Here is a 25,746-nt window from a genome sequence, read left to right as displayed (position 1 = left end):
TGTATTTTGAAATTCATCGACCCATTCCGTCAATATATATTTTTGGAGCGAGTGTTTACCTTCCACTACAAAGATAAGAAAATATTCCTTTATCTTTATACTGTAAATATCACGTACGTCCCAGTCTGGACGACTGTATACAGGCGTAGTAACCCTGCCTCCATAAAGACCTAACGTCCCAAGAAAAGGTGTGACACAGGGCGACCAAGATGATTCCTGAACTGTGTTATCTCGATTATCCAAGTAGACTGTGAGACTAAGGACTAACCCGTCACACAAGGTACACTAGGGCAGATATCACTGAAACATTCAAAATCCTTTAAGTGATGGAAAACATGAACCCGGGACACTTTTTAGTGATGTTAGCACAACCTACACTAGGGGACATAACTTAAACTTCGCCAAGTTTTCATGGAGAAGGAACATATGTTAATACTTCTTCACACAGAGGCTGGTAGACCTATGGAACGGTCTACCAGTCCAACACAAGCTGTGGAATAGAGATCGGCACTGAGCTTCAAAATAGTCCTTGACAAAACTATCATGAACAATGGAGGGATCCTACACAGGCCACTGGCCTCCTTCTCTCGGCATGGCCACCTCTAGTTTGGGTGGCTATTACGTAAATAAGGTAAATAAGTATATCAAAGGATATCGGAGGCTGGGTGGCGCAGACGGCCCACCCGCGCACACACTCGGCGTCGGTCAATATCCCACCAAAACATCAGCTGTTGGAAGGACCATCAGCCCACAAGAGCAGAGAGCGCTGGCGGAGTTGTGCCCCAACACGCTCTGCTCCCTAGTCACCCTCTGGTTGTGTTACCTGCGTAAAAGCGTTAAAATAACAGATAAAAAATAAATTAACATCACGTTACCTCATCAGAAAAAGAGGCGAAGGAGTCGTGAGTGAACAGGGCTTGTATCAAAGGAATAAAGATTCCTGACACAGGATAAGTGGCCGGGGAGGTGGGCGTGGGGTGTAGTGTCTCTCTCCTGCTGTGTGGTTCACCGATAAACTTAAGAAAGGTGTTTTACTGCCCCTGAGACTCGACTAGAAATCAAAGAGCAGTGTGGCTGTGAGCTGAGAGGTCACCGTGGATGAGCTCATGGCTGGCATATCGTGTGAACTGATGAAAGATGCGCGGACTGTAGGAACACACTGCTGATCATCCTGTCGGGAGTGTCTCGCTAACTGACCAAGTACGTCTCACTCCATCGGTGTGTCTACTACCGGTGATTATTTTCTCAATTTCTTAGAGAATATAGTCAGTGTTGATAATCAATTTCCAACATATTAATTGTTGTCCTCCAATCAATATTAATTACAGACTGTAAATAAGTAATCTGGGGGCACTGGCCAACCAGCCCAGTGGTAGAGGATCACACTGGCTCCTGTAGGGTGACGCTACACTCTCACACCACCACCAGGAAGGAGCACCACACTTGTTGCTACTGTAGTACTGTCTTTCTTTCTCTTACTCTCGTAAATTGGCAATAATTTCTGAGATGATGAAAGACTATACCTTGAGCCCTGTTGACCAAGGCAGTGTATAAGGTGCTCAAGCTCGAACAGTTATCACCTAGAACACCTCTGAGCTAACATACAAGCTATTCTTTTACAAGTTACATCAGGCGATTATACTACGCAGGGCTAGAAACATCGGCAATATCCTGTTAGTTCGATCTATCCTGGTAATAAAGTTTGTTCCTGCCAGATTAATGATTCGATTTTAGTGAATTGATTTAATAGTAGTGTGGATATGTGATAAAGAAGCGAGATGTGGGTGGTGATGAGGGATGTGGATAGAGGAAAAAAAGGTGTGGATAGATGATGAGAGGTGTGTGTTGAGAGAGAGAGAGAGAGAGAGACTGTGTTATATGGTATTCTAAGGTAAATAAATCATGTTTAGAAACCTTTAGGTAAATTAATCCACACACGGACACTATATGAAAACTGAACTACCGTGTATGGTGAAAACGTACACCGAATGTGGTTATTTTTCTTATACACACACACGCACACGCACACACACACACGCACACATACGCACACACACACACACACACACACACATTAGCATATCTACAAATGTATACACACTCAATCAAACACAAGCATATATAGTACATATATACACGTGTGTGTGTGTGTGTGTGTGTGTGTGTGTGTGTGTGTGTGTGTGTGTGCATGTGTGTGTGTGTATGTGTGTGTGTGCTTCATTTAAGACGTCGTTTACTATCATAATACAGCAACATTATACAGTACATAAAGTAAATTAGGTTAGGTTTGGTTAGGTTAGGTTATGTTAGGTTAGGTTGCTCGCCACTACAGACTGCATCAATATATCTGCTGTAGGTGTTGCCCATGTTTGACCCATTGACCAGTAGTACTTTATGACGACCCGCCGCTCCTTCACAACTAGCTACCTCTCTAGTACCGTCTCTTCCTCAGCGCTGCCATACACTGACGGCCTCCTGCAGGTAGACGAGAGAGCGGGGTGCACTCTCCTCTCACCTGGGTCAGCCACGGTCTCCCACACCTGGCCAAACACCACCTATAATGCGGACTCTTAGGGTAGGTTAGGTTAGGGTAGGTTAGGGTAGGTTAGGTTAGGGTAGGTTAGGTTAGGGTAGGTTAGGGTAGGGTAGGTGATCTCCCTCAGAGGAGGTTATACGGAGTGATTATATGTAATTGTCAACCTGTCCTCTAGGCCTTCTCCTCCACCTACCTCTAAACGTGTCCCTTTAATCCAACAGGAGTCTCAGCGTTACCTATTAAGTTACGTCTTCCTTTAATGTCCCACTGTCAACAACCTTCAGCCACTCAACACAGTACGTCACCAGCTTGTTCACACTACTGGTGGGCTGAGGTGGTGGCAGGAGAGTCTCGTGTTGTTGAGTCTGCTGATGGGTCTGCTGCCCTTTAAGCATAGTTAATTAAAAAAAAAATGTTGAAAAAAAATAAAAAATAACGAAATTTATTGTTAGTTATATTTGTGTGAAGAAAACAATTATTCGGGTCTCAGTATTGGTGCAAGATTGTTCCACTGATGGTGATTATTTTGGGGATAGGTGAGGGGCATAGGTGGGAGGGTGGGCAGGTACAGGTGATGGGTGGGAGGGTTAGCATGGGGCTAGGTAGGTGGAGGGTGGGGGCTAGGTAGGGTGGAGTGGGGCCAGGTAGGTGGGAGGTGGTAGTGGGAGGGTGGGGCAGGTAGGTGGGAGGGGGCTAGGTAGGTGGGAGGGGTGGGGCTGGGGTGGAGGGTGGGGCTAGGAGGTGGGTGGGGGTAGGTGGGAGGGGGTTAGGTATAGGTGGAGGTGGGGTATAGGTGAGGTGGGGGTTGTGGGCATGGTGGGAGCGTGGGGTTAGGTATAGAGGTGGGGGGGCTAGGTATAGGTGGAGGGTGGGGGGTCAGTATAGGTGGGAGGGTGGGGGCTAGGTATAGGTGGGAGGGTGGGGGCTAGGTAGTAGGTGGAGGTGGGGGGCTAGGTATAGGTGGAGGGTGGGGCCAGTATAGGTGAGTGGGGCTAGGTATAGGTGGGAGGGTGGGGAAGGGTATAGGTGGAGGGTGGGGGGACAGGTATAGGTGATGGGGGCTAGGTATAGGTGGAGGGTGGTGGCTAGTAGGTGAGTGGGTGGGGGCTAGGTGAGGTGGAGGGTGGGGCTAGGTAGGTGTATACATTATATCGGTTGGGATAAAGATGTGACGAGGAAGCGACCTAATGACGGTAATAAAATAATAATTAATAATTAACGGTTTATTGAAAGAGCTTGGCAGCCAGAAGGCTGAAAATATACAGTTACATATTTGGGGAATGGGTTACGAATTACAAATAATATACAAGTAACATATGACACAAATAACATATAATAACTAGATGGGATCAACCAGTTCATTTCAACATAGTGACAGTGTAAGGAGAAGATGAGTGAATAACACGGTGTGTGTTTGTGTGTGTGGGGGGTGATGGTAAAGGGAAACAGGGCGTGGAGTGGTGGAGGGCGCGGTGGAATAGGGCAAGGAGGATGGAGGCGCGGTGAACAGGGCGTGGAGTGGTAGAGGGCGCGGGGAAAACAGGGCGTGGAGTGGTGGAGGGCGCGGGTGAGACAGGGCGGGAGTGGTGGAGGTGAGACAGGGCGTGAGTGGTGGAGGGCGGGTTCAGAGGAGCGTCCCCTGGCGAGTTACGTCGCCGCCCGTCTGATCTCCTGGGATATTGGGCGTGGGCTGGTGGGATGATGGGCGTGGGTTTGGTGGGATGATGGGCGTAGACTGGTGGGATGATGAAAACAATAGACTGGTATAAGATGATAGGCGTAGGGTGATGGGATGATGGGCGTGGGTTCGTGAATTGATGGGCGTGGGTTTGTGAATTGATGGGCGTGGGTTGTTGGAAGTGTGGGTTTACTGTACAGTCCCATATTTCACTTAGTGTCCCTTCCTGAGGTGGAAAACGGAGGGAGAGGGAGGAGTGTGTCTGTCTGAGGGGGGGGTGTGGGGACGGAGTACAGTATCTCAGTTAGGAAGATCACAACGCAGAATAAAGCTTTTAATAATACCGGGATGATAAGACTTAAAACTTCAGTAAAGTAAGAGACCGAATAAGACTGAACATTATATTTCTTGTGTGAGATAGAAGGACTTACTGGCCATGTGTGAGATAGAAGGACTTACTGGCCATGTGTGAGATAGAAGGACTTACGCTGTGTGAGATAGAAGGACTTACTGGCCAAGTCACTAAAATATACCAAGACATTTTTCGCCCTTTTTTTTTGCGCTTAAATTTAATTAAACAAATGGATTTTATGGCACTCGGGTCGTTATGTAGACGATAACATCAGCCAGACTATCATGACTTAATTACAACAACAAGAACAAATAACTCTGCATGGTTTATATATAACGAGTTAAGGAGATTTGTTGCAATATTGCCATTCTCAACATATTGACTTTTATGACGTTAAACTAAAGTGTGTAATAACATTGATACCTAGTGATGTAGCAAGATATTTGTATTAAGCATATGAAGATTAGACACCCCAACTTATATCATCCAAATACTCAATTCTAACGCTAAGGTTAATGTAGCCTAATTTAAATTAACCTGACTTATCCTAAATTAACTCAGTCACCCAGGTAGCGTTAGAGTGGTTAATGATGAGGTGAAATACTGGGGTGTCTAAATTGTCAGGTGATGTGATTCATTAACGTCCAAATCATTTTTGCCATGTGTCTTCAGCTGTAAGGAGCTGAAATTATCTACAGTTACACGAATATCGAACAGTGGTCCTCCCCACCCTGCTATGTGGCAGCGAGACATGGGTCACATTCAGGAGGTACCTGAAGGCGCTTGAAAACTTTTACCAATGTAGTCTGTGTTCCATCCTCCGAGTTTGTTGGGAAGACAAGAGAACAAATGCCAGTATTCTTGCTGACACCAACTGTAGGAGCATCGAGGCTACCATTATCCATGAACAACTACGCTGGACTGGCCATGTTACCCGCATGGACTGCCAAAGCAGCTACTTTACAGTCACCTAACGAATCGTAAACGTAACGCTGGCGGACAGTGGTAAAGGTATAAGGATAGTCTTAAGACAAACCGAAAAGTGTCAAATCGGATCCCTCACCTGGGAGACGATTACTCAACACTGGAGCACTTTGGAGTTACACTGCAAACCGAGGCAGACAAATGCCATCATCGGAGAGACGCTGCCGCCGCCCCTCCCGCACTAGATGTAGCCCTCCACACATGCAACATCTGTTGTCGACCATGCCGATTCCGTATCGGCCTCTCGAATCACCTCAGAGCTCACCAACGAAAGTAGCATCCTTAATAATTCATATCATTGTATCATAGCTGGATGATCGTCATATTCCATTCCGAGTGACAGCAAAGTAGTAGTAGTAGTAGAAATAAGAACATAACATAAGAAAATAAGGAGTCTGCAATAGATCGGTTGGCCTGTGCATGGCAGCTCCTGTCGAGAGTTACTACCCTAACCAACCATTAAACCTATCCTTACCCTATCTAAGCCAACTTGACCTGTTACCTAACCTAATTTAAATCAAGTAATATTCTTAAATGTATGTATGTGTGGCACGAATGTAATTTTGGCCTCGTATATGGAGAGAGAGACTAGTCCCCTGGTGATATGCGAGTGACTGTTATAATGGTTGCTGGCCTGTGTGTGTGTGTTGTGTATGTGTGTGTGTGTGTGTGTGTGTGTGTGTGTGTGTGTGTGTGTGTGTGTGTGTGTGTGTGTATGTGTGTGTGTGTGTGTGTGTGTGTGTGTGTGTGTGTGTGTGTGTGTGTGTGTGTGTGTGTGTGTGTGTGTGTGTGGTGTGTGTGTGTGTGTGTGTGTGTGTGTGTGTGTGTGTGTGTGTGTGTGTGTGTGTTGTGTAGGGGAGGGAAGGACTCGCCTGCTGGCAGTCATTATATATACACTGAGACGATGTTGGCGAAGACAGTATTTGCGGCTGGACATACTGCAATAATAGTCCCTGTTGTGTCGTATAATACAAGTATTTGATGACACCATAAAAGGTAATTACTAAACTACGACAAAACTACCCGGAAAAGATAATTATTTATTTAAAAGTTAAAATATTGAACACACACACACACACACACGGGCAAGTCTTTCTGAAACCAATAGTAAAGTTCCTACGAGTGAATTTATATTTAGACTATGTGTGTGTGTATATGTGTGTATGTATGTAATCCATCAGGTATACGTGTTTATACAAGTTTACATATATATATTACTACTACGAAGTGTCTTAAGTACGTGCTAAGTATGCTGTACATTATAAATTAATTAACAGCGAATAATTGAACCAGACACAGCACGTCCCTGTTCCTAGTCACGAGAGCTGTACATCAAACTAGATAAACAAAGATTAGTACTCTCAGAGATTAGTCCCTTGTCTCAGCCTTAAAGCGTTCTCATCTAAGGTCAATCATAAGTGTGTTCACGTGTTCGTATGTTGTGTAAGACTAATTCACGTGGTGGTGGTGTCCATATGTAGGAGTGTTCAACGTCGCGTCTTTGTGTACAGAATGTTACAGGTAAACTCATACCTGGATAAAAACTCACCTTTACCCCTACTCGCTCTAGGTGGTGAAAATGACATAATACTAACAATATCTCACTCTATTTGTGCTGTTAATCATGAACCAGCCAGGTAAATAATGAATACATATTGAGTTTAGTTAAGTCAATCATATTACTGGTGGTGTGGTGGCGTGGCAGAGACAGCGCGGCGGGGGCAGGGTAGTAAAAGGTCAGGTTAGGTTAGGTTAGGTTAGGTTAGGTTAGGTTAGGTTAACTTCCTATGGTAGACTATTGTATACTCATCTGTCTCCCTTTGGACCTACCCTGTAACCTGCCCCTTGACCTACCCTGTACCCTGCCCCTACTTTGACACCTCCTGTTCCTTTTCTTTCGTTCTTGGCCCTGCCCCTTTGACCTACCCTGTACTCTGCCCCTTTCTCTGCTCCCACCCTGCCCCCTTGACCTACTCTGTACCCTGCCCCTTTTGACCTACCCTGTCTCTTTGACCCACCCTGTACCCTGCCCTTGACCCATCCTGTACCCTGCCCCTTTGGACCTACCCTGTACCCTGCTCCCTTTTCTCTGCTCTCTCTAGATTGACAGCTCACGTGTGTCGTTCGTATTAACAACTTGTATGAGGTGTTCATTTTACCATACAGTGTTGTGACTATTTCTTAACATCAGATTATTGTCGGCAAAATTTTATTAGTAAATGTTGCCTATCGTACATTGTCACCCACCACCACCATAACCCCTGCCCCCCAACTACTGCCGCTTGCTCTCCACCACCACCCAACCCACTCCTACCTCACCACACCACCACCACACCCAACAACAACAACAGAATGACAACAAAAAGAAACATTTAATTATGAGCGCCATTATAAACAATATTCCCAGACCTCGTAATGTACTAAGTCTGACTGGCTACCTTATGACTATACCACATACCATACATAGTTGTTAGTGATAAGTTATTTACATGTGTGTGTGTGTGTGTGTGTGTGTGTGTATTGAAGTATTGTAAATAACTGATGGTTTTACATTCATTTTGGCTACTAAATATGACACAACAATAACAATGAACATCAAATAAACAGATATTTCTTTAGCAACCTTGATAAACAGTAATTTTTTATTTTATTTTACTCGAATTCAAACAAGTTAATTTTATATTCCACTGACCTACTGACGACTTAATAAACCAGAATAAATTTGTAACCTCTGCTTACAGTATCAGCTACGTCACAACCCCGAGTGTTTCTACTGTACTATTATTAGATATATAAAACCTATTGACTGATCTCCCCACAACACCACCAGGACACGCGAGTTACATATGTACGCCGTTGCAACACGCCAAGATCGATAGAGTGCTGGCTGGGGGGGGTGACGCTACTCTTCTGTGCGAACCGTCAGAGTGCAAAGTGCAATTGTACACACACACACACACACACATCGGAGTAGCTACATCTGACAAAGATGATATATAATTGTTATGATACACAGCCATTTTCCTTGTGTTATTTATGTACAGTATGTGTGGTTCTAGTTCCTCCCTCCCCTGGTTGCTATTGTATCCCTGGCGGTGGTTTACTGCTGTAGTTTACGGAGATACAAAGGGTTATATTGTATGTTTTTTTAAAGTTGGGACGATACTTGTAAACCCATTAGCCGTGCCTACGACCTCACGACCTCTCTACTTTATCTTGACCGCTTTCTTATCTGCTCGTTCTTTATCTACGACTCGACTTGACTCTTTAGTCTTCTCTCTCTCTTTGCCTCACGACCTCGACTCTCTTATCTACGACCTCACAACCTCTCTACTCTCTTATCTACGACCTCACGACCTCTCGACTCTCTCATCTAACTATTCACGTCTTGTAGTCGGAAATGAAACTTTCTCCCAACTCTCATCATCTTCCGCAGACAAATGTTGATAGCACATTTATTATTATTATTATTATTATTATTTTTAGTAGTAGTAGTAGTAGTAGTAACATTGTTATTATTATTATTATTATTATTATTATTATTATTATTATTATTATTATTATTATTATTATTTAACTAGACAAAATATGAGACACATTTCAACACCTCAGTATCTGGTGGCAGGAAAATTATTACACTGTCCCTGAGAGTATTTCAGGTACCTTAGTTTAGGTTAGGTTAGTTAACAGTAGTCATTAGGCTTGACCGTGTGTGTGTGTGTACTGCAGACTATACAACACACACACACACACACACACAGTTTTCTTGCCAACAACACGCGAGACTGATCGGCCACCACACCCAGACATTAGCACGCCACACTGCGCCATGCACCTTTCTGACAACAGGTAACAGATAGTCAGTAAAATCGTTATACGTGCAAGTTTACCTGTATTCCACGTGTATATAGTCAATGGTTGTTTGATGTGTAGTCTGACAGATACACACTCAGACACTACGTACTTGAGAGCTTCCCACTTAACACCTCAGTAAGAACGGCGTGACTTATATCCAGTGATTATATTAGCGTATTGTTTTCAAGGGTTAAGGAAGAGCCAGTGTGGTTAAGTAGTCAGTGCAGTTGTTCAATAGTCAGTGCAGTTAAGTAGCCATTGCGATCGTTAAGTACCTAGTGCGGTTGTTGAGTAGTCTGGCATTCCTCTGTTACTCCTGACGGTAACCTGTGAGTCACAACGGCTGTCACTGAGCTAGTTAACGTGTGTGTGTGTGTGTGTGTGTGTGTGTGTGTGTGTGTGTGTGTGTCTAACTACCTTCAAATGTAATTAGAATGAAGTGAAGATCAATTAATAAAAAAACAAATTATAAAAAAAAATAATAAATAATAATAATAATAACACCAACAGCAGAATATTGTTACCCCTTGATTTCTACAGACTGTCCATTACTAACCTACCTGTAGAAGCAAAGGTACGTTAATACACCTTGTGATGAATGGTACCGTTGTGACCCTTTATATCCGTCATTACTACAGTACACCCACCTTGCCATTCTCTCCAGGAATATGTAGTCTTAATCACTTCACGGTAACATTCCATTTAGTGGCATTAAAGTGTTATTTTGCGTTATGGTTAGGTGTTAATTAATTATTTAAGCTCCTCCTACAGTTGGTGTCAGTGTGAATATTGGTGTGTGTTCCCTCGTCTTCCCAGCGAACTAGGAGGATGGAATGTAGGCAACGTTGGTGAAAGCTTTTAACCACAAGTAGCGTCGATATTATTCAGTATGACGCGTCCGGGTGTATTTTACGTCGATTCCTCCCTGGAAATACACGATACATTAGCCTTAATGCACCGTACGTGTTTATTTGTAACGTACATTTACTAACACCATTTTTCTCTTGGAATTTTACCACTGTGTATGATCGGTATTCTGGTATATATATATCTTTTCTTTATATACGTTCTATATACCATGAATTACGAGTATTTTGATACATATGAAATTTCCTTCGTGTTAATTTTCCAGTTCTATGAAATTTAATGTTTATCAATAGACTTCTGTGGATGATAACAGTTAATCACCCCATGTAGGCTCCCACGTGGTGCTGTCATCTATGGAGGACAGGTAGTACCACAACTCTCCCTAGTGTTTGGATGCTTCACTACTGACGAGGCCATGATCTTCGAAGGCCAGAAAAACCTTAAACAAAACAACATTCTCTTAAAACACTGAACTAAAACTAAACCTTGAAATTATTCTAGATCTAATCACATTCAAGACCTCAATATAACTCAGCCTTAAGAGACCATAATAACAATAGCTACATCTCGACAAGTTTTAGCTGTAGGAATATATCTCATCTCATTTTTTTTGTTTTTAAATAACTAAGTAAATTTTTGTCTTTGTGGAATGCAACTGTAATAAAAACTAAAGAACAACACAAAGGGAATCCCAGAGAGCCCGGGGGGGGGTGTTTTAAAGAAGCACAACTATTTCTGAAAAAGGGAAAATTAGCAGAGATATTGAGGTGTGAGTAGTGAGGAAGATGATAGGAGGAAAAAAGGTGTAGAGAGAAAGTGAAGGGATGGGGGGAAAGGGAGAGAAGGAAAATGATGATGGGAGACGAGGAGGGAGAAAGAAGGTCGATGGTACGAGAAAAACAAATTCGTTCTCACAATTACGTTCAATTGACTCCCCACGTCCTCTCTCTCTCGTGTCTCTCCTCCACTACACAACACCGCCGCCCTCCATACTATATTTGTAGAGGGTGTGGCGCTCGATGTTTGCCTATGAGTGTGGAACTATTGATGTGTGTGTGTGTGTGTGTGAGGTAGGATTCTCGTTTATTATGGTATTATATTTAAAGGGCTGCTGAAAGGCTTTATATGGCCAGGACTAATGTATGGGTCAGAAGCGTGGACACTTTCAGCAGACACCAGACAGAGGTTATGGAGGCCTTTGACGTGTGGTGTTATAGACGGACGTTAAGAATAAGCTACACTGACAGGAAAATCAACGATGAAGTACTAAGGTTAACAAAAACTTCAAGAGAAATACTTGAAATGTACAGAAAAAAAAATTAGATACCTTGGTCATATAATTTGGGATGAGGGATAGCAGTAGAAATATTAATGGGCAGAGTTGAGGGTAGGAGGGTCAGGGGGAGGCAATGACTAGGATAGATGAATGAAATAACAACTAGTGTCCTGATACAAAACCTTAGAGGATTGGCAAAAACAGCCAGAGAACATTTAGAGTGGAGGAATGTGGTCGCCAACCCTCAGATATGATGACGGTACTCTGAGTGTCCATTAGGATGTCATGACCTACCAAATTATCTTAAAATGACATACCGGTACTTAACACGAAACTCAGGTAAATGAAAGTAAACAGCGAGAGAAAATGTTCCTCCCTAACAAGGAATTCCTCGTTGACTCACCACTGTACTAATACGTGTTCAGACTCACTGGTGTGTTTACTGAGCTAGTTAACAAGAATTTACGTGATACTTTACGTGATAGTAACTCAAACTCTCTTATTTACTCACATTTTAAGACGCTTGTGTGTACATTTAACTTAATTGATTAAAAATTTAGACATGCCTAGAAAAAAAAAACTCATTATACAATTATTTCAGCCCTGGTATGCGGTGGGACCTCGGAAGATTTTCGTCCTTATGACAGAATGTGATAGTGTTGTGTTTACGGTGAAGGAGACTGTTACACGAATAGAGCATGACCAATATTCCTCACTTCTTTTCTCTCAACAAGGAATTTTTTTTTCCATAATTGTCCCCCCTCACCCCCCCCCCAAGCCATCTACTGATATTTATTTAAAAGGGTGACAGACAACAGAAAAAATGCAACGTAACAAAGATTATATTGTGATCTGGTCCGTTGGCGAGAAATCTGTTGTTTCCTGTTATTGAGTCTCATGTGATGCAACAGCCACCAAGGATTATGAAGCACTATTTACTAGTCACTTGCTACAACACAACTTCTTATAAAAACGCAACTCTAGTCAAAACTGTCTTGTCCTTGCGTTGTTTTTAGGTGGGGAATATATAATTATTTATTGAAAATAACCTAACTTAACCCTATACTAAGCTCTGATTGATTAACAAACCCCCCCCCCCAAAAATAAAGATTCAATATCCAGCTTATAGGTAATTATACAACAGGAATGTTAAGGAAAAAAAAAGTGTTTTAGAATAGTCAAAAGATTTCAATCATAAAATTGTCATAATTCTTTGGGTGGCAACAAATTAATTATTATCCAAACAATAGGTCCGGGTGGTGCATCAGCAGCCAGCCGGTCGCAATTAAAACAATTAGGAGAGGAAGGCGTTACATGTGAAGCAAGACACTGGAGCTACGGAGTCGTGAAGAAAATATATCGTGAAGACCGTGAGGCGTGTCTCGTGAGGGTCGCCGTGTGTCTCGCGAGGGTCGCCGTGTCTCGGGAGGGTCGCCGTGTCTCGCGAGGGTCGCCGTGTGTCTCGCCAGGAGTCCAGGCGTGCATGAGAATGAAATCATAAGCAAGCAACCGCTACAGTACAGACACTTGGTGGCGCCATTCGCTTTAGTGTGGTTTCATTATTGTACTCTAATAACAGGCTTGGGACATTTTTATTTATCAGGTACGCCGAGTTAGTGAATAATTAAGAGGTATAGAGAGGTAAAAGTGGTGGTTTTATAGGAAGTAGCTCCCTTGTTCTCGGACAGCATCACGGTTGATGAACTTATTATCTGACATTTTTCTTCATAAAATAAACGATTGTAGTTATCAAGATGATCTGTGTTCATATATCCTCCACAGTACAATATATTACCTTCTTATAATATAAAGTGTGATCTTTGACACAACACCAGTTTTGATTTAGTTGTGATATATGGATTATCGTGGGCGTTGTATAAGACTGACGAGCTACAATTTACAAAAATCTTACGTCAAAGTATTTCAACATGGAAAACGCTTATCACCGAATACTGTTAGTCTTAAAGAACTCGGCCTCATTTTGTTGGTATTTTACCGGTGATCATGTGTGGTAACATAACATGGACAATATGGCCACAAATGCAGCAATCAACACAAATATAAATGGCATGAAGTAATTAAGTGTATTAACATAATATGGACACTACGAACACTTACAATGACTGCTGATGCTCGTCCGAGTGTGAAATGGTATGGAAATTATTGGTGTGGAAAATTTGCGTCCTTTCACATCGTATGAACACACAAGCTTTGACAGATAGGCATATTGCTGGCTGAAGTCACCTATGGCACAAAACTTTTCGAAAATATTGTTAATCCTGTCCACTAATGTACCCTCATCTGTCACACCACTCCAGCTTTATACATTCCTCCTATAGGCTTCCGCAGAAACCACTGGCAGATTATCACTGTCTGAGGAACTCGTTATTTACTAATATTAAACACACAATACACAACAGACGAGATAAGTACAGCCACCACACGAGGTATAAACATGAATCCGCGAGACCGAGGCTAACAGAACGCCCATTGGCAGCATCGTACAACGTATATCGTACATCAACAAATACAACCACAATTCGTTCTTGTCCACCTCTGGCCATTTATAACTGCATGTCAGGAATATTTTGCTACTTTGTATTAGGGTAGTGGAGTCCAATAGTGAATATTTTGCCAATACCAAGATGGCGGCGCGTGGGTTGGCTCGGTTTGCTCCCTATGTATCGCTGCCGCCTCCAGCTGCCCGTGCCTCCTCCAGCTGCCCGCGCCTCCTCCAGCTACCCGTGCCTCCTCCAGCTGCCCGCGCCTCCTCCAGCTGCCCGTGCCGCTCCAGTCATAAAACCTTGGAACCAACACATGTGGCTCCAGTATTTATCGATTCTACCGCTGGTCAGCTTACATGTTCCAAACAAATGCTCATGACTTCCTCACACTACTGACATGAAGCGCCATCTATCTTCTATTTATTTTCCTCGTGTGACACCATTTTCTGCTTATTATTCTAAATCACTTCTTAACTATATCTTATTTCCACATTACCGTAGAGGAATTGAACTGTACATACGACAAGTTAAATAATTTCTAATGATATATTGATATTATTGTTAGCATTATGTTTTGTTGTAGATGTTGCTGGTGATGTTATTTTAATTGAAGTTATTGTTACTAGTGTTATTGTTGTTATTTATGTTTTTTTATGTTCATGGTGTTGTTGCTGATGTTTTGTTTTTAATTTGGTTGTTGTTGTTGTTGTTAACTCTTACTTGATCTAAGACGCCACATATTCTTGTTGTAGAAGGACAATACAGGGTACAGATTCTTGTTTGACTCATTCTAACAGTGAAACGCTCCGCCCGCCAGACATAACCTTGGCATATAGGATTATTGACGTGTGTGTGTGTGTGTTTGTGTGTGTGTGTGTGTGTATGTGTGTGTGTGTGTGTGTGTGTGTGTATGTGTGTGTGTGTGTGTGTGTTTGTGTGTGTGTGTATTGACCTCGGCAAGCATAACACTCATATAAACATGTATCGTATTTCATCTATCACACCTAACTTGGCATGTGTCATTCGGTACCAGATGGCGCCGTTGAGTATCTGATTGGGAGACTGTACTTCTGAATGGCTAAGCTACATACCTGATTGTTCTTCGATAGACTGAATAAACGATTTCGTCTGAGTGGCAATAAGTTTCTGAATGTTTACCTGTAGTTTCTCTGTTGGCTGTTAACTCAACTGGATCTTTGTCTGTCATCTTATTCGACTTAGTAAAGGAAACAAGAAAATTACTGATAGATAGATAGATATATATAGATTACTTGATTGATTTCGATAGATGGATAGATTGTTGAATAGATAAATGGTTAGATAGATAGTTAAATAAATATATAGATAGAGTGTTGGGTAGGTAAATAGGATGATTACTTGATAGAGAGGTTGTGTGATAAATAGATAGATAGGAAACCAATATCCTACCACACCAGGGAGTACAAATTGTCGTGACTTCACCCTCGAATACTTGAACGGTGACTGTTATGATCGTAATGACGGCTAGCCTGTTAAAACCTAATGATTCATATTATGCTTACACGTCCACAAAACCTTCTGAGTCTCCCAGTGGAAATGTCCTCCGTTCTCTCTGTTTCCTTGATGACGTCATCGAGATGTGGTATTCGTGTTGACCGAATTTGTAAACCCTTTTGCATCTACCGAGACCTGTAAACCCTTTTTTCACCTATGAATATCAGAGACCCTGATAATCATAGTGAAATTGTGATAGGGAAGTTAACTAAAGAATTAGTTAAAGTTCCTGAAGGGAACTTTTGAATCTGCTCCTCTGTGTTGTAGCAAGGTGCTGCGTGTTGGGACCTGTTGCCATCCAACCTTTTGTGATCAATTTAATTCTTGCTTTTGATAGCTCAGTCAGAGCATTGTTTGTAAAGATAATAGTAGGGAATGAAACTGAGTTCGTAGTCTCAGTTTCAAACGTCAGGATGTACAGTAATTCAGTGAAATGGTTAAGTAGGTGGAATCATTGACTTTGGCGTGGGTGGAGGACGGTGGTTCGTTTTTCAAACCAGTAAGCCATCTCCCTCCTCACCCACAGGTAGGTCACTCCATTCCGTGTTGTAATTCGCCATTTTTAAGTGATTTAACCGAATTAATAACTTGATTGTGCAAGTGTTACAGTAACGTAGTTAATGTGTTTTGAGTGAAGTATTTTCCGTCCTTAATGTCCCTTTTGAAATGTTGATGTCGTTATCAACGGTCAGTAAGCCGTCTCGCTCCTCACCCACAGGTCCTTATCGCAGCCTAGGCCGTGTCTGTAGCGTGGATGACGCATCCACTAGTCTGGGGAGATGTCTGAGGTCCAGTAGAATCGGTTATCCCCATGAACCCCGACCGTCAGAAGCTCCACTACCACCCATGGGCCCCATAGCTGGCCAGTATTCCCCTAACGCCCTGCCCACGTGGTGAACCCGGATCGTCAAGCCCCACAAACTACTGCCAGCCCCATCATTGGTGGATGAGTACAGTACATAACTCAGTAGGGCTATTGGTGTGGTGGTGTTATTCCACCGGAATTATCGGAGTTGTTGGAAGGTGTCACTTGGTGATGAGACTCCCATGACGGCTGCTTGAGTATTGTCCCTGGGGTACTGAGTGTTGTACTGGCAGGTGCCACTGGTTTTAATGGTGCTAAGGTGCTGTGAGAGTTCATGTGTGTTTTGGTGTGGGTACACCCAGTAGTGGTGCAAGTAAATTGAACCTGAGGGCATGGTACCAGGAGTTACTGTTTTGGGTGCATACAACATCTTTTCTGTAACCATTTTTGTGTTTTAATAAACATTGTATTTGTATGTGGGTCTATGATTCACCTATAGTATTCACCGTTGTTCTTTCCCTAATACTCGATACTATAATTACATGTACCCATGGGCCTTCCTCTCTCGTCACACTACCAGGTCAGAGTAATAGCGTAAGTTGTTGTAAGAGTGCCAAGCCCTTAAAGGGTGGCAGCTTGTGTTGCGTGCTCTTACAAATGGTGGCAACGGTGGGATGCGCGCTCTTACAAGACTAACTGATAAACTGTTTTTTCTCCCCCCAGGCGTGTCGCCGTGTCAAGATGAAGAACTTACTGTGTGTCGTGGCGATAGTGACGACCTTTCTCCACCTCAGTGAGCATTTACCACCCATGTTGCTGTGTCGTGGTGATGGTGTTTAGCAGTCTGTTTCCCCCTCTGTGTCTGTCTGTTTGTTAATGGTAGAACCATCTCTGTGTATTCTTTCTTTCCATCTTTCTATGAATCTTTTTGTTTAGTTTTAGTAAATATGTTTTTTTAGCCTCTTTTTCTCTTATATTTAATTAACGTTAGTGTATGAGTATTATATTGATAAGGCTGTCAAAGGTTAAAATCACTATAAGGGTCTTGATGATCCTAGCTTGAGGTAAATAAAGAATTAAACAAGAGCAGGAATATGACTGTAGTATCGATGGTGTTTTGTGTTTGTTTTGTCTGTATGTTTCCTTATCATTCACCCTCAATATATACTTCTCACCTTTAGCTCAAAATATACAAATGTTTCCTTTTTGTGTATTAAAAAAACACTTTGAGGACACGCTAGTAGTATATTAGACACACCTAGTCAACCTAACTACACTTTATAATCTACGCTACACAATCCTAGTACAGTATTACTAAATCCTAGCAGTGTATTGTTAAGTAAAGTATGCTTAAAGTCTCAACCCAGGAACATACTACTAAATGGAATATAAATGTCTACCTAACCAGCCTTCTCCCCACGACAGGCGAGGGGAGGTTGTGCTACAACTGCATTGGAAACTGTGTCACCGATTCAGAGTGCAAGGGTTCGTGCACCACCTCGGTCCTGGAGTTGGGTAAGTCGTTGTTCTCGTACGCAGTATCTGGTTGTTGTTGTTGGAAGTGTGGTTGTAAATTGTTGGAGTATTCGTCAATTTGTAATTTGTTGTACGTTTGATGGTGAATGTTATCGTACACCGTGTTGAGAGATGTCGTACGTATGATCGTAAGTTGTTGTACCTCGGGTTATGAGTCGTACAATTGGTTGTCTTCTTTGGCTGATATTCATATTATTTGTGTGCATGTGTGTGTGTGTGTGTATATATGAGTGTATACTTACATTTATGTATACTTTTGTATGTGTTTACAACTTAATATTGCCTCATGAATGTCAATAACACAAAGCAACATTTTGGTATTTAAAATATTTGTAAATGAAGATGCAGCCCACATATTAATTCCAACTTAATGTCGTAGCTTTTTTTATGTGCTGATATTATCCTTAAAGGAATGCCATAGCCTTTGTTGTTACTATAAAGTCTAAAAGAATGCCTTCATCCCCAGTAAAATGCTTAAAGTAATGTCTTGACCTAAAAGAACGGCTTATAGCCTACTATGTTATGTTCCTATAATGATCGTACTGAGACTTGGTCCTTCTGTTCCCCAGGTGGCAACGAGGAACGTAGCTGCATCAACGAGACGGTGGAGGCCAGGTGTATATCAGAGGAGAGAATGGGGGAGAAATACAAGACTTGTTTCTGTAACACCGAGCGCTGTAACTCCTCCTCTCAGGTGTTGTTCAATCTCGCCATCTTATTGCTGGCTGCTTCACTACTGCAGCAGTTGAGGTAGAGACCCCAATGACGACCTCACCACCGTAGCAACTGAGGTAGAAATCCTCCTGTTCCTCTTCCTCCTGCTGCTGCTGGTGGCCTCACTGCTCTTGTAGTATATGTAAACAGTCCTGCTACCTTCTCCTGGGGACTACCGAACCACCTAGATCACCATTATCGGTCTCGCTTCTGTGGTACATGAGGCTATCAACCCCTCCTCTGCCTCAAGACATCAACGGTATTATATCAAGCAATTTGGTGAGACTCCTCGCGTCCTTAAAGGTATCGCGACGGCAAAATATATGAAGGTCCACGTCTCCTTCTAGTCTTCTTGGTGTCAGTGAAAGTAGCTGGCCCTCTTATCTCTCTGTTTCTAGTGGTGGCTTCATCACCACCTGCTGCTGGAAAAGGCTGCCAACAGATGAGACCTCACTAGACAACGTGTCACCACTTCGAGCAGCTAAAGTTGAGACCTTTCTCATCATCTCGTCTCTTGGTCTGTTGGTGCTCTCCTGTTCAACAAGTCGTATCAGGAAAACTCGACAACGTGAGGATAGAAAAGTGTGTAACAGATGGCGAGGATTGTGTTAGAAGAGCACAGCAGAGACAGTACTGTAGTCTTATTAAAAGAAGCATGAACACTGAGGTTTAGAATCACCAGACGAACGTAAGCTGTCACAGTGTTGTAACCAGAAGCGAATATTTGTCACATACATTTTACTGAATAATGTTTATCGATAAAGAAAAATAAAACTGCAGGAGATTGGTGTGGCCGTAAACAGTGGGAGAAGACTATTGATCTCAAATTTGTGTTGGGGAACAGGTTAGTGTCGTCCACAACACATCTCGACGGCCACTGACCCGGACGGTGCAGATGTGTCTTGCGTGAGGACGCCTTCACCCCCCAGTGTGCTGACATCGATCTCCCTGACTCCTCTCTAAGCTATGAGATCTTACAACCAACTTGACCTTTCCTTACACTCTTCTTGCTCTTTCTTCACACTGCTAGACACTTTTATAGTCTACGTGATTTTCCCTACACTCTTCTTTCAAAATACGTGACCTTTTTAAAAAATTATTTGTGACATTCCTAGGCTGTACGTACGTAAACTTTCTACAAACTACGGGAACTTCTTAGGTTCTACATCACCATTACTCCTGTAAGATCTCCATGACTTTATTTTGTTTCATGTAACCTTCATACAGTGTGACCTGCGTGACATTAAGGGGTTACGTGACCTGTCTACGAGATGTGACCTCTGTTCCACCTACATAACCTTTCTTTCATCTACTTTCCCCTCTTAAGACGTAGTTGGCATTTCTATGAGCCTTGTGACTCATGAAGACTCACGTGACTCTCCTGCGATCCACTTGACTCTCCATCGACTTCGGTAACCTTCACACTGACTGCTGCTGCGGGGCCAAGTCATTGTTACCAACATCTATCCTCTGGGTAGAACCTTGTGCCTTTCATCGCAGTATCATTATATTTTCCCACTCGTGTGTGTTGATGACATAACAAAGTATACTTTGACATTTCCTGAAAAAGAACTTAGTGTTTTTTTTTTTAATTTTATATATATTTTTTTTTTCATAAAATTTGTTTTGAATGATGTTCAGCACAGCACACACTTGACCTGTGATGTGTCGTATATTCACGCGACTGGAAAAGTATGGTAATATGGCAAAATACAGTATATCTCCTTTAACATGACCAAGTCGAGTGCTATCCAGGCAGCCACGCCCGCCCGGCGAGGCAGAGGACCTGCCACCTCCGTCAGGGCGCGGCGCCGCGCTGGATGGTCAATACAAGTGATCCACGCTTTGCCCTCGTTACAGCAGAGTTTTGTTGATGTTTTAGTTAGTGACATCACAAGGTGTTGCTGGTGGATCATGACGTCACTGTATATACACGCTCACCGTTTAAGATTTCTTGTTAATTGTTAGATCATGATCAATGCATTGTGGTGAGCGTAAACATACATATACATGTACTGTATATATATAAAGTTGAACCATAGAGAATTTAAGATTATATTCTACATTAACCTTCAGTACCTTCCCCTGTGTATGTGGGCTACAGCCAGGTGGTAACAGTCGTAGGTGAGTTGTGTTGTGCTTCATTTGTGGTGTGTCACTCACTCAACATGGCGCCGTGCTGTAAAGTAGATGTTTCAATTGTTCACCCACATAGTCCCAAGGTTCAGGTTCTAAGAGGTTCATACGATATTTTGTTGTTGTTCTATAAGTTAAACGGTAAACTGTTTCCTTATATCTTAATAAGAACAATTATCGTTGGAACCTTTATAAGAGTTTGAATCCTGAGTGTGTGTGTTGGTGACGTAGCATCTTCTTCCCCCATATAGTGTGTGTGTGTGTGTGTGTGTGTGTGTGTGTGTGTGTGTGTGTGTGTGTGTCTTGTCTAATATCTACTACGCCTTGTGGGGGTTTACTTCTGTTAAATGATGTGATGTGATGGTATATAGATAGATAACAACAGTATAACAAGCTTGATGGAGTCGCACCGTAATAGTTACTGTAGATGAATTATGTTGTTAGAGTCGGCCAAACCTAATGCTCAAAATCGAGTCAATATTTACTTCGCCGTTCCAGCAGTTTGACAGTAGTAATGTTGTGTGAGTGTTAGTAGTAGATTTTGGTCTTTTTAAAGTGTTTATAGTTGTGAAATTTTTTTATTGATTCTTTTTGAAAAATATTAATGCATAGTTGAGGTATTTTTTTTTAACAGGTCATATCAGTTCACAAATACCAACCATGATATTATTATTATTATTATTATTTTTTTTTGTGTTGTTGTGTTGGTGTAAAGATGATATGTATGGTGTATCTATGAGCCTAAAGTCAATATTGTCTTAAATGTAAATCACTGAGCACATTTGACTGTTTACTTGTAAATTTAAAGCATCAGATTAGTCACAACAAAGAATTTTTTTTCTGCCTTTTAGAAGATACACTATATGTAAATGTTTTCTTTATATTAACTGTAGAATTCTGACAAGACCTGTTAACACAAACTAGACAAATTTAGTGTTTAATCCTGACCTGAGTTTGACACTTCCCGGGCGCTTGGGTCTTGATGTGGACAGAATGGATAAGTGACGCGTAATATTTCATCATCATTTCCTATAATTACTAGACTCGAATAAACTGGGATCCCTATAACCAGTGTCTTGATTATTCTAAATGTCTTGTCATCATTTATTTCCCAATTACGGAAACGTATCATGATTTCTTTTAGAGCCCAGTGCGTCAACTTGTTCGGATAATCAAAATCCACTTTTATCGGGATCTGAAAAGTAGATAACATTTCTTTGAGCCAATCTAAATAAAAAAAATAAATTATAAAAAAAATCATGTAAGGACGTAGAACCCCAGTCTTGTGTAAAAATCCTGTTGTTGTACTTGTAGGAGGCAGTACCGTGTGTGACGCTGAAGAAGGCCACGCAGGCGGGCGATCTCCTCCTAAGTGACGTACGCTAAATTTAATGTTTAAATTGAGTGTTTTATTCCATGTTAGGTGTTCTAGGAGAGGACCATTGTGTTATTGGTAGATTTATAATGACGTGAAGCTTTGTGTGTCGAGCTCCTGTGTGGTAACTGAGTCATTTAGTAGTAATGATTTATCGACTGTGTTCAACGCATGAGTAGATAGCTCCGGAGTGACTCATTGATTACTTATTTAAGCTAATACATTTCTTCCCCTTAACAATCAATATTTTTTTTATAGATTCATCCCTTGTCTATATTTAATTATCGGTTGCATCCGCTGCCTCAACAATATAATAATTGCTTTACCATTTTTCAGTTGCTTGCACTAGTTGTGTTCTTCCTTGACGCCGCCATTTCGCTTCTTTCTTGTTTCTATTTATGAGTTTTTCCTTTAATATTGATCTGGTATATGTCTGTAGTCTACTTGAAAAGGCACGGAAGAGAATCTCTGCGAGGGATCATTAATACAGAGGTTTGAATCTGGTGTTATCGACTGCCAGTACCTCAATGCGATACCCAAGCAGCGATTCCTTCCCGTAATCCGTCTAAGTGAGATGAAACAGGACCTCAGTAATGGTTTATATGATCGAATAAGGACCTCATATAGAACTAGATCGTTGTGTGCATGTGTACAGCTTAAGATAAATGTAGAACCATTGGAAAATATTGTATGTTTAATTTGTCTCGACTTAAAATTAATGCTATGATTCCTATTTCCAGAGCTACGGTGAATTTGAGAACCGTCATAAACCTCTATGTAATTATGTGTCTGTATAAAACTTAAGGTAAATATTAACTGCAAAAATATCCTACTAACTGTAAGTCAAAACGGTACAAATGGACCCCCCCCCCAACAAAAAAATACTTTGCATTAATAAAACATCCCGCCAGTCTCCATCTATCTGGAAACGCTGACTATGAACCTAAAACAAGTGATCAAACTAACTCCTATAGACGTAAGACACCCTCAAAACACATCCTAAAATGAAAGCAAAATTATCTGGATGATATTAACCGGATATTATTTTCTCTCAATCAAAAATCCCTAACAACAAATAAACAAACGTATTTGCTCATCATTGTCGTTCTAACGGTTGTTGTGCCTAATTTCTTTAATTTTAATAAGAAACAAATTTTATTATCATTTATATAATTTCTAGAAAGTTTTTATTTTAAATATTGTTAGTCATGTATTCCTCAGTGTATAAGATGGTACAAATTTTCGTTGTATAGTAATCCTAAATGTTTTCGATGTATTGTCTATTTATATATGGAGTTGTTGTTTTTGACTATGATAGACTATTTTATTTTATGTACACATAATTTTTTTCATAATTCTAAGCTGTATTTATAAAGATGTGTTTGTATAGTAATTAAATATGATCGATGTATAATTCTGCTTTCGTTGTTTTAGAACTGTATGAAAAGATATCAGGCTATTTTATCAGGTATAATTAACCAATACATACTATATTTTGCTATATGTTTTTAGGCTGTCTTTTTATATTTATATGTTTATACAATATTTAAATATTTTCTGTGTATAATTGTATCTGAAATTGGTTTGAGTGTATGAGCAGATAGCTTTATTACTGAACTCGGCCGGATGCTCAACACACCTCGTAAGTAACGCACTCAGTGGTGTTGTGACTGACTTAACATTATTTAAACTTACAACTGCTAAAATTAATGTAAACCTGTTATACGCAGAACTATTTAGCGATATCGTTAGGTTATTGTAACTCGAATGTCGATACCGAGAGTGACTTCCTGCGTGTCAGTCGTGTTTCATCAACAGAAAGATTATATAAATGGGTTAATTACATTTGATTTATATACTGAATCATCCCCTGTAAATTTCCACTGGCTATGAGGTGACATGTTCAGAGCAAGTGATAAGGTGTGCCCATGGGAAACCGCGTCATATTATGCTGAGTTTTGCTACTCTAACCCAATATAATATAAATGTACCAGCCTAGTTAACTTCGACAGAACCTATAGTTAACCGGCTATAACAGTCGGCCAATCACATTACGCTTTCAAAACTTACCGACCAACCAAAAGCTAAAGATATAAGTTGGAAAAGGTAAAACGTGGGAGGTTGTTTTCTTGGGGAAGTAGTCAGCAGAACACCACCAAGATAAAAAAAATAACGCCTGGGACTCAGTTAAAGTGTTAGTTCTGTGCGTTGTCGTATAATCTTTATTACTTACTGTCATCTAAAGAACATCTGTGGACAAAATGAACGAAATCGAAAAACTCCTTCTGGTGTTAGCCGCCTGCCTCACAGTTGGGTGTGACTGTGTGAGTCGGGGCAGCCTGGGACCTCTTCGTTCACCTCTCTAAAAAAAGTAAAAAAATTCCTCACACAGCATCAAAGTTACACACCTATACAATATGTAGAACCTCAAAAATTTTTCATTACTTGAGTTAGAGGATTGCAAAGCTCGTGCGTTTAAATATACACCAACTGCACCTCTCCCGCTAAAACATAAACAAACACAGCTACTATTTATAAGGTAGTTTCTTAACTGATTAGGGATCTTTTTAATATTTTTCCATTGAAATAATATATGAAACCTGTTCTCTGTAGTATTCTCAGATAAAACAGCTTTAATGAGTTTTATATAACATGGAAGGCATAGTATTTATGCAATCTGGAAATATACTGCACTGGCTATGTCAGTACCATCACAGGAGCTCCGAAGGTCCTGTAAGTTACGGCCCCTGAGACAATGTGACGTCACAAGATGGCCGATAGCTGTGAATATCGCTACAGAAAAGACTTACAGCCCCGAGGGTCGATTTACGGAGTTAACTGGGAGATACAACATTACTTTTGAGTATCCGGGGCTTCAGTGATATATTACCTGTATATAAATGACGTGAGTAAGGTAGTTAGCTTTTAGGTGCGTCATATACAGGAGGCTATAAAAGTTCCTGAAGGCTCTAAGCGTCAGATAACATTACAAAACGAACGAAAACTCTAAACATTCCTCACTAATGTTTTATTGTAAATTAATCACCTTTTCCACCTGTAAATACTATAAAGTTGAGTAACATATATTATTACGAGATACCCAGTCACCTCACAACCAGGCATACCAACCCTTCTGAGGTAACATGAGCCATAGAGTTGTACTCAGCTGTGTGAGAATTTTTCTTTGCCGATTGTACTCTCACCCACAAAAGTCCTGTTCCCTCTCCTCCTGAACCACGAACCCTAAGATTCAGACTCATGAATCCGAAGCATTTATGGTACAGAATAATGTATCAGTCTACTGCTTTGGGTTTAGGAGTCTGAATAATAGGGTTCGTGGTTCAGGAGGAGAGGGAACAGGACATTTGTGGATGACTGTACAGTATTGTTAACTGGAGACTTTTTTTCAATGTTTTTGTTAGCTGCTCAGGTAAATTGTAAAGCTTACCTGATGACTATCCCGGTGATTAAGTTAGCTGCCAGGTAAATTGTACTATAGTTACCTATAACTACACTACAGAGTTGTAAAGTAGATGAGAGAAACATTTATGTATTGTAAGTTTACCAATATACATACATACATTTATTCAGTTAT

The 25,746-nt window shown here is 41.2% G+C and overlaps 1 protein-coding gene across 6 annotated transcripts; it reads left to right on the top strand.

Annotated features, from left to right (window-relative positions):
- Positions 1–723: 723 nt before the first annotated feature.
- On the top strand, positions 724–25,746 carry LOC121858362. 6 transcript variants are annotated; one of them, XR_006087424.1, is made up of 4 exons: positions 724–1,218; positions 17,114–17,183; positions 17,816–17,905; positions 18,496–25,746. XR_006087424.1 is itself a non-coding variant. In XM_042354803.1 (4 exons), the coding sequence occupies exons 1-4, from the start codon at positions 14,194–14,196 to the stop codon at positions 18,678–18,680; spliced, it is 528 nt and encodes a 175-aa protein (XP_042210737.1). In that variant the 5' UTR covers positions 14,179–14,193; the 3' UTR covers positions 18,681–25,746. The 6 variants fall into 6 exon arrangements, 1 of the variants encoding a protein (XP_042210737.1); XR_006087423.1 differs by having other exon boundaries at positions 724–1,233; XR_006087422.1 differs by having other exon boundaries at positions 729–1,200.

The sequence above is a fragment of the Homarus americanus genome, unplaced genomic scaffold, assembly GCF_018991925.1.
Source record: "Homarus americanus isolate GMGI-L3 unplaced genomic scaffold, GMGI_Hamer_2.0 scaffold57980, whole genome shotgun sequence".
NCBI classification, from domain to species: domain Eukaryota; kingdom Metazoa; phylum Arthropoda; class Malacostraca; order Decapoda; family Nephropidae; genus Homarus; species Homarus americanus.
The sequence above is the reverse complement of the archived record's forward strand: the minus strand, read 5'-3'. Positions and strand labels throughout refer to the sequence as shown.

Coding starts and splice junctions, on each gene's coding strand:
- LOC121858362 (XM_042354803.1), top strand. CDS start 14,194: ATGGCGGCGCGTGGGTTGGCTCGGTTTGCTCCCTATGTATCGCTGCCG. Junction 14,377..17,113: donor AACCAACACATGTGGCTCCA/GTATTTATCGAT, acceptor TTCTCCCCCCAG/GCGTGTCGCCGTGTCAAGAT. Junction 17,906..18,495: donor CACCTCGGTCCTGGAGTTGG/GTAAGTCGTTGT, acceptor TCTGTTCCCCAG/GTGGCAACGAGGAACGTAGC.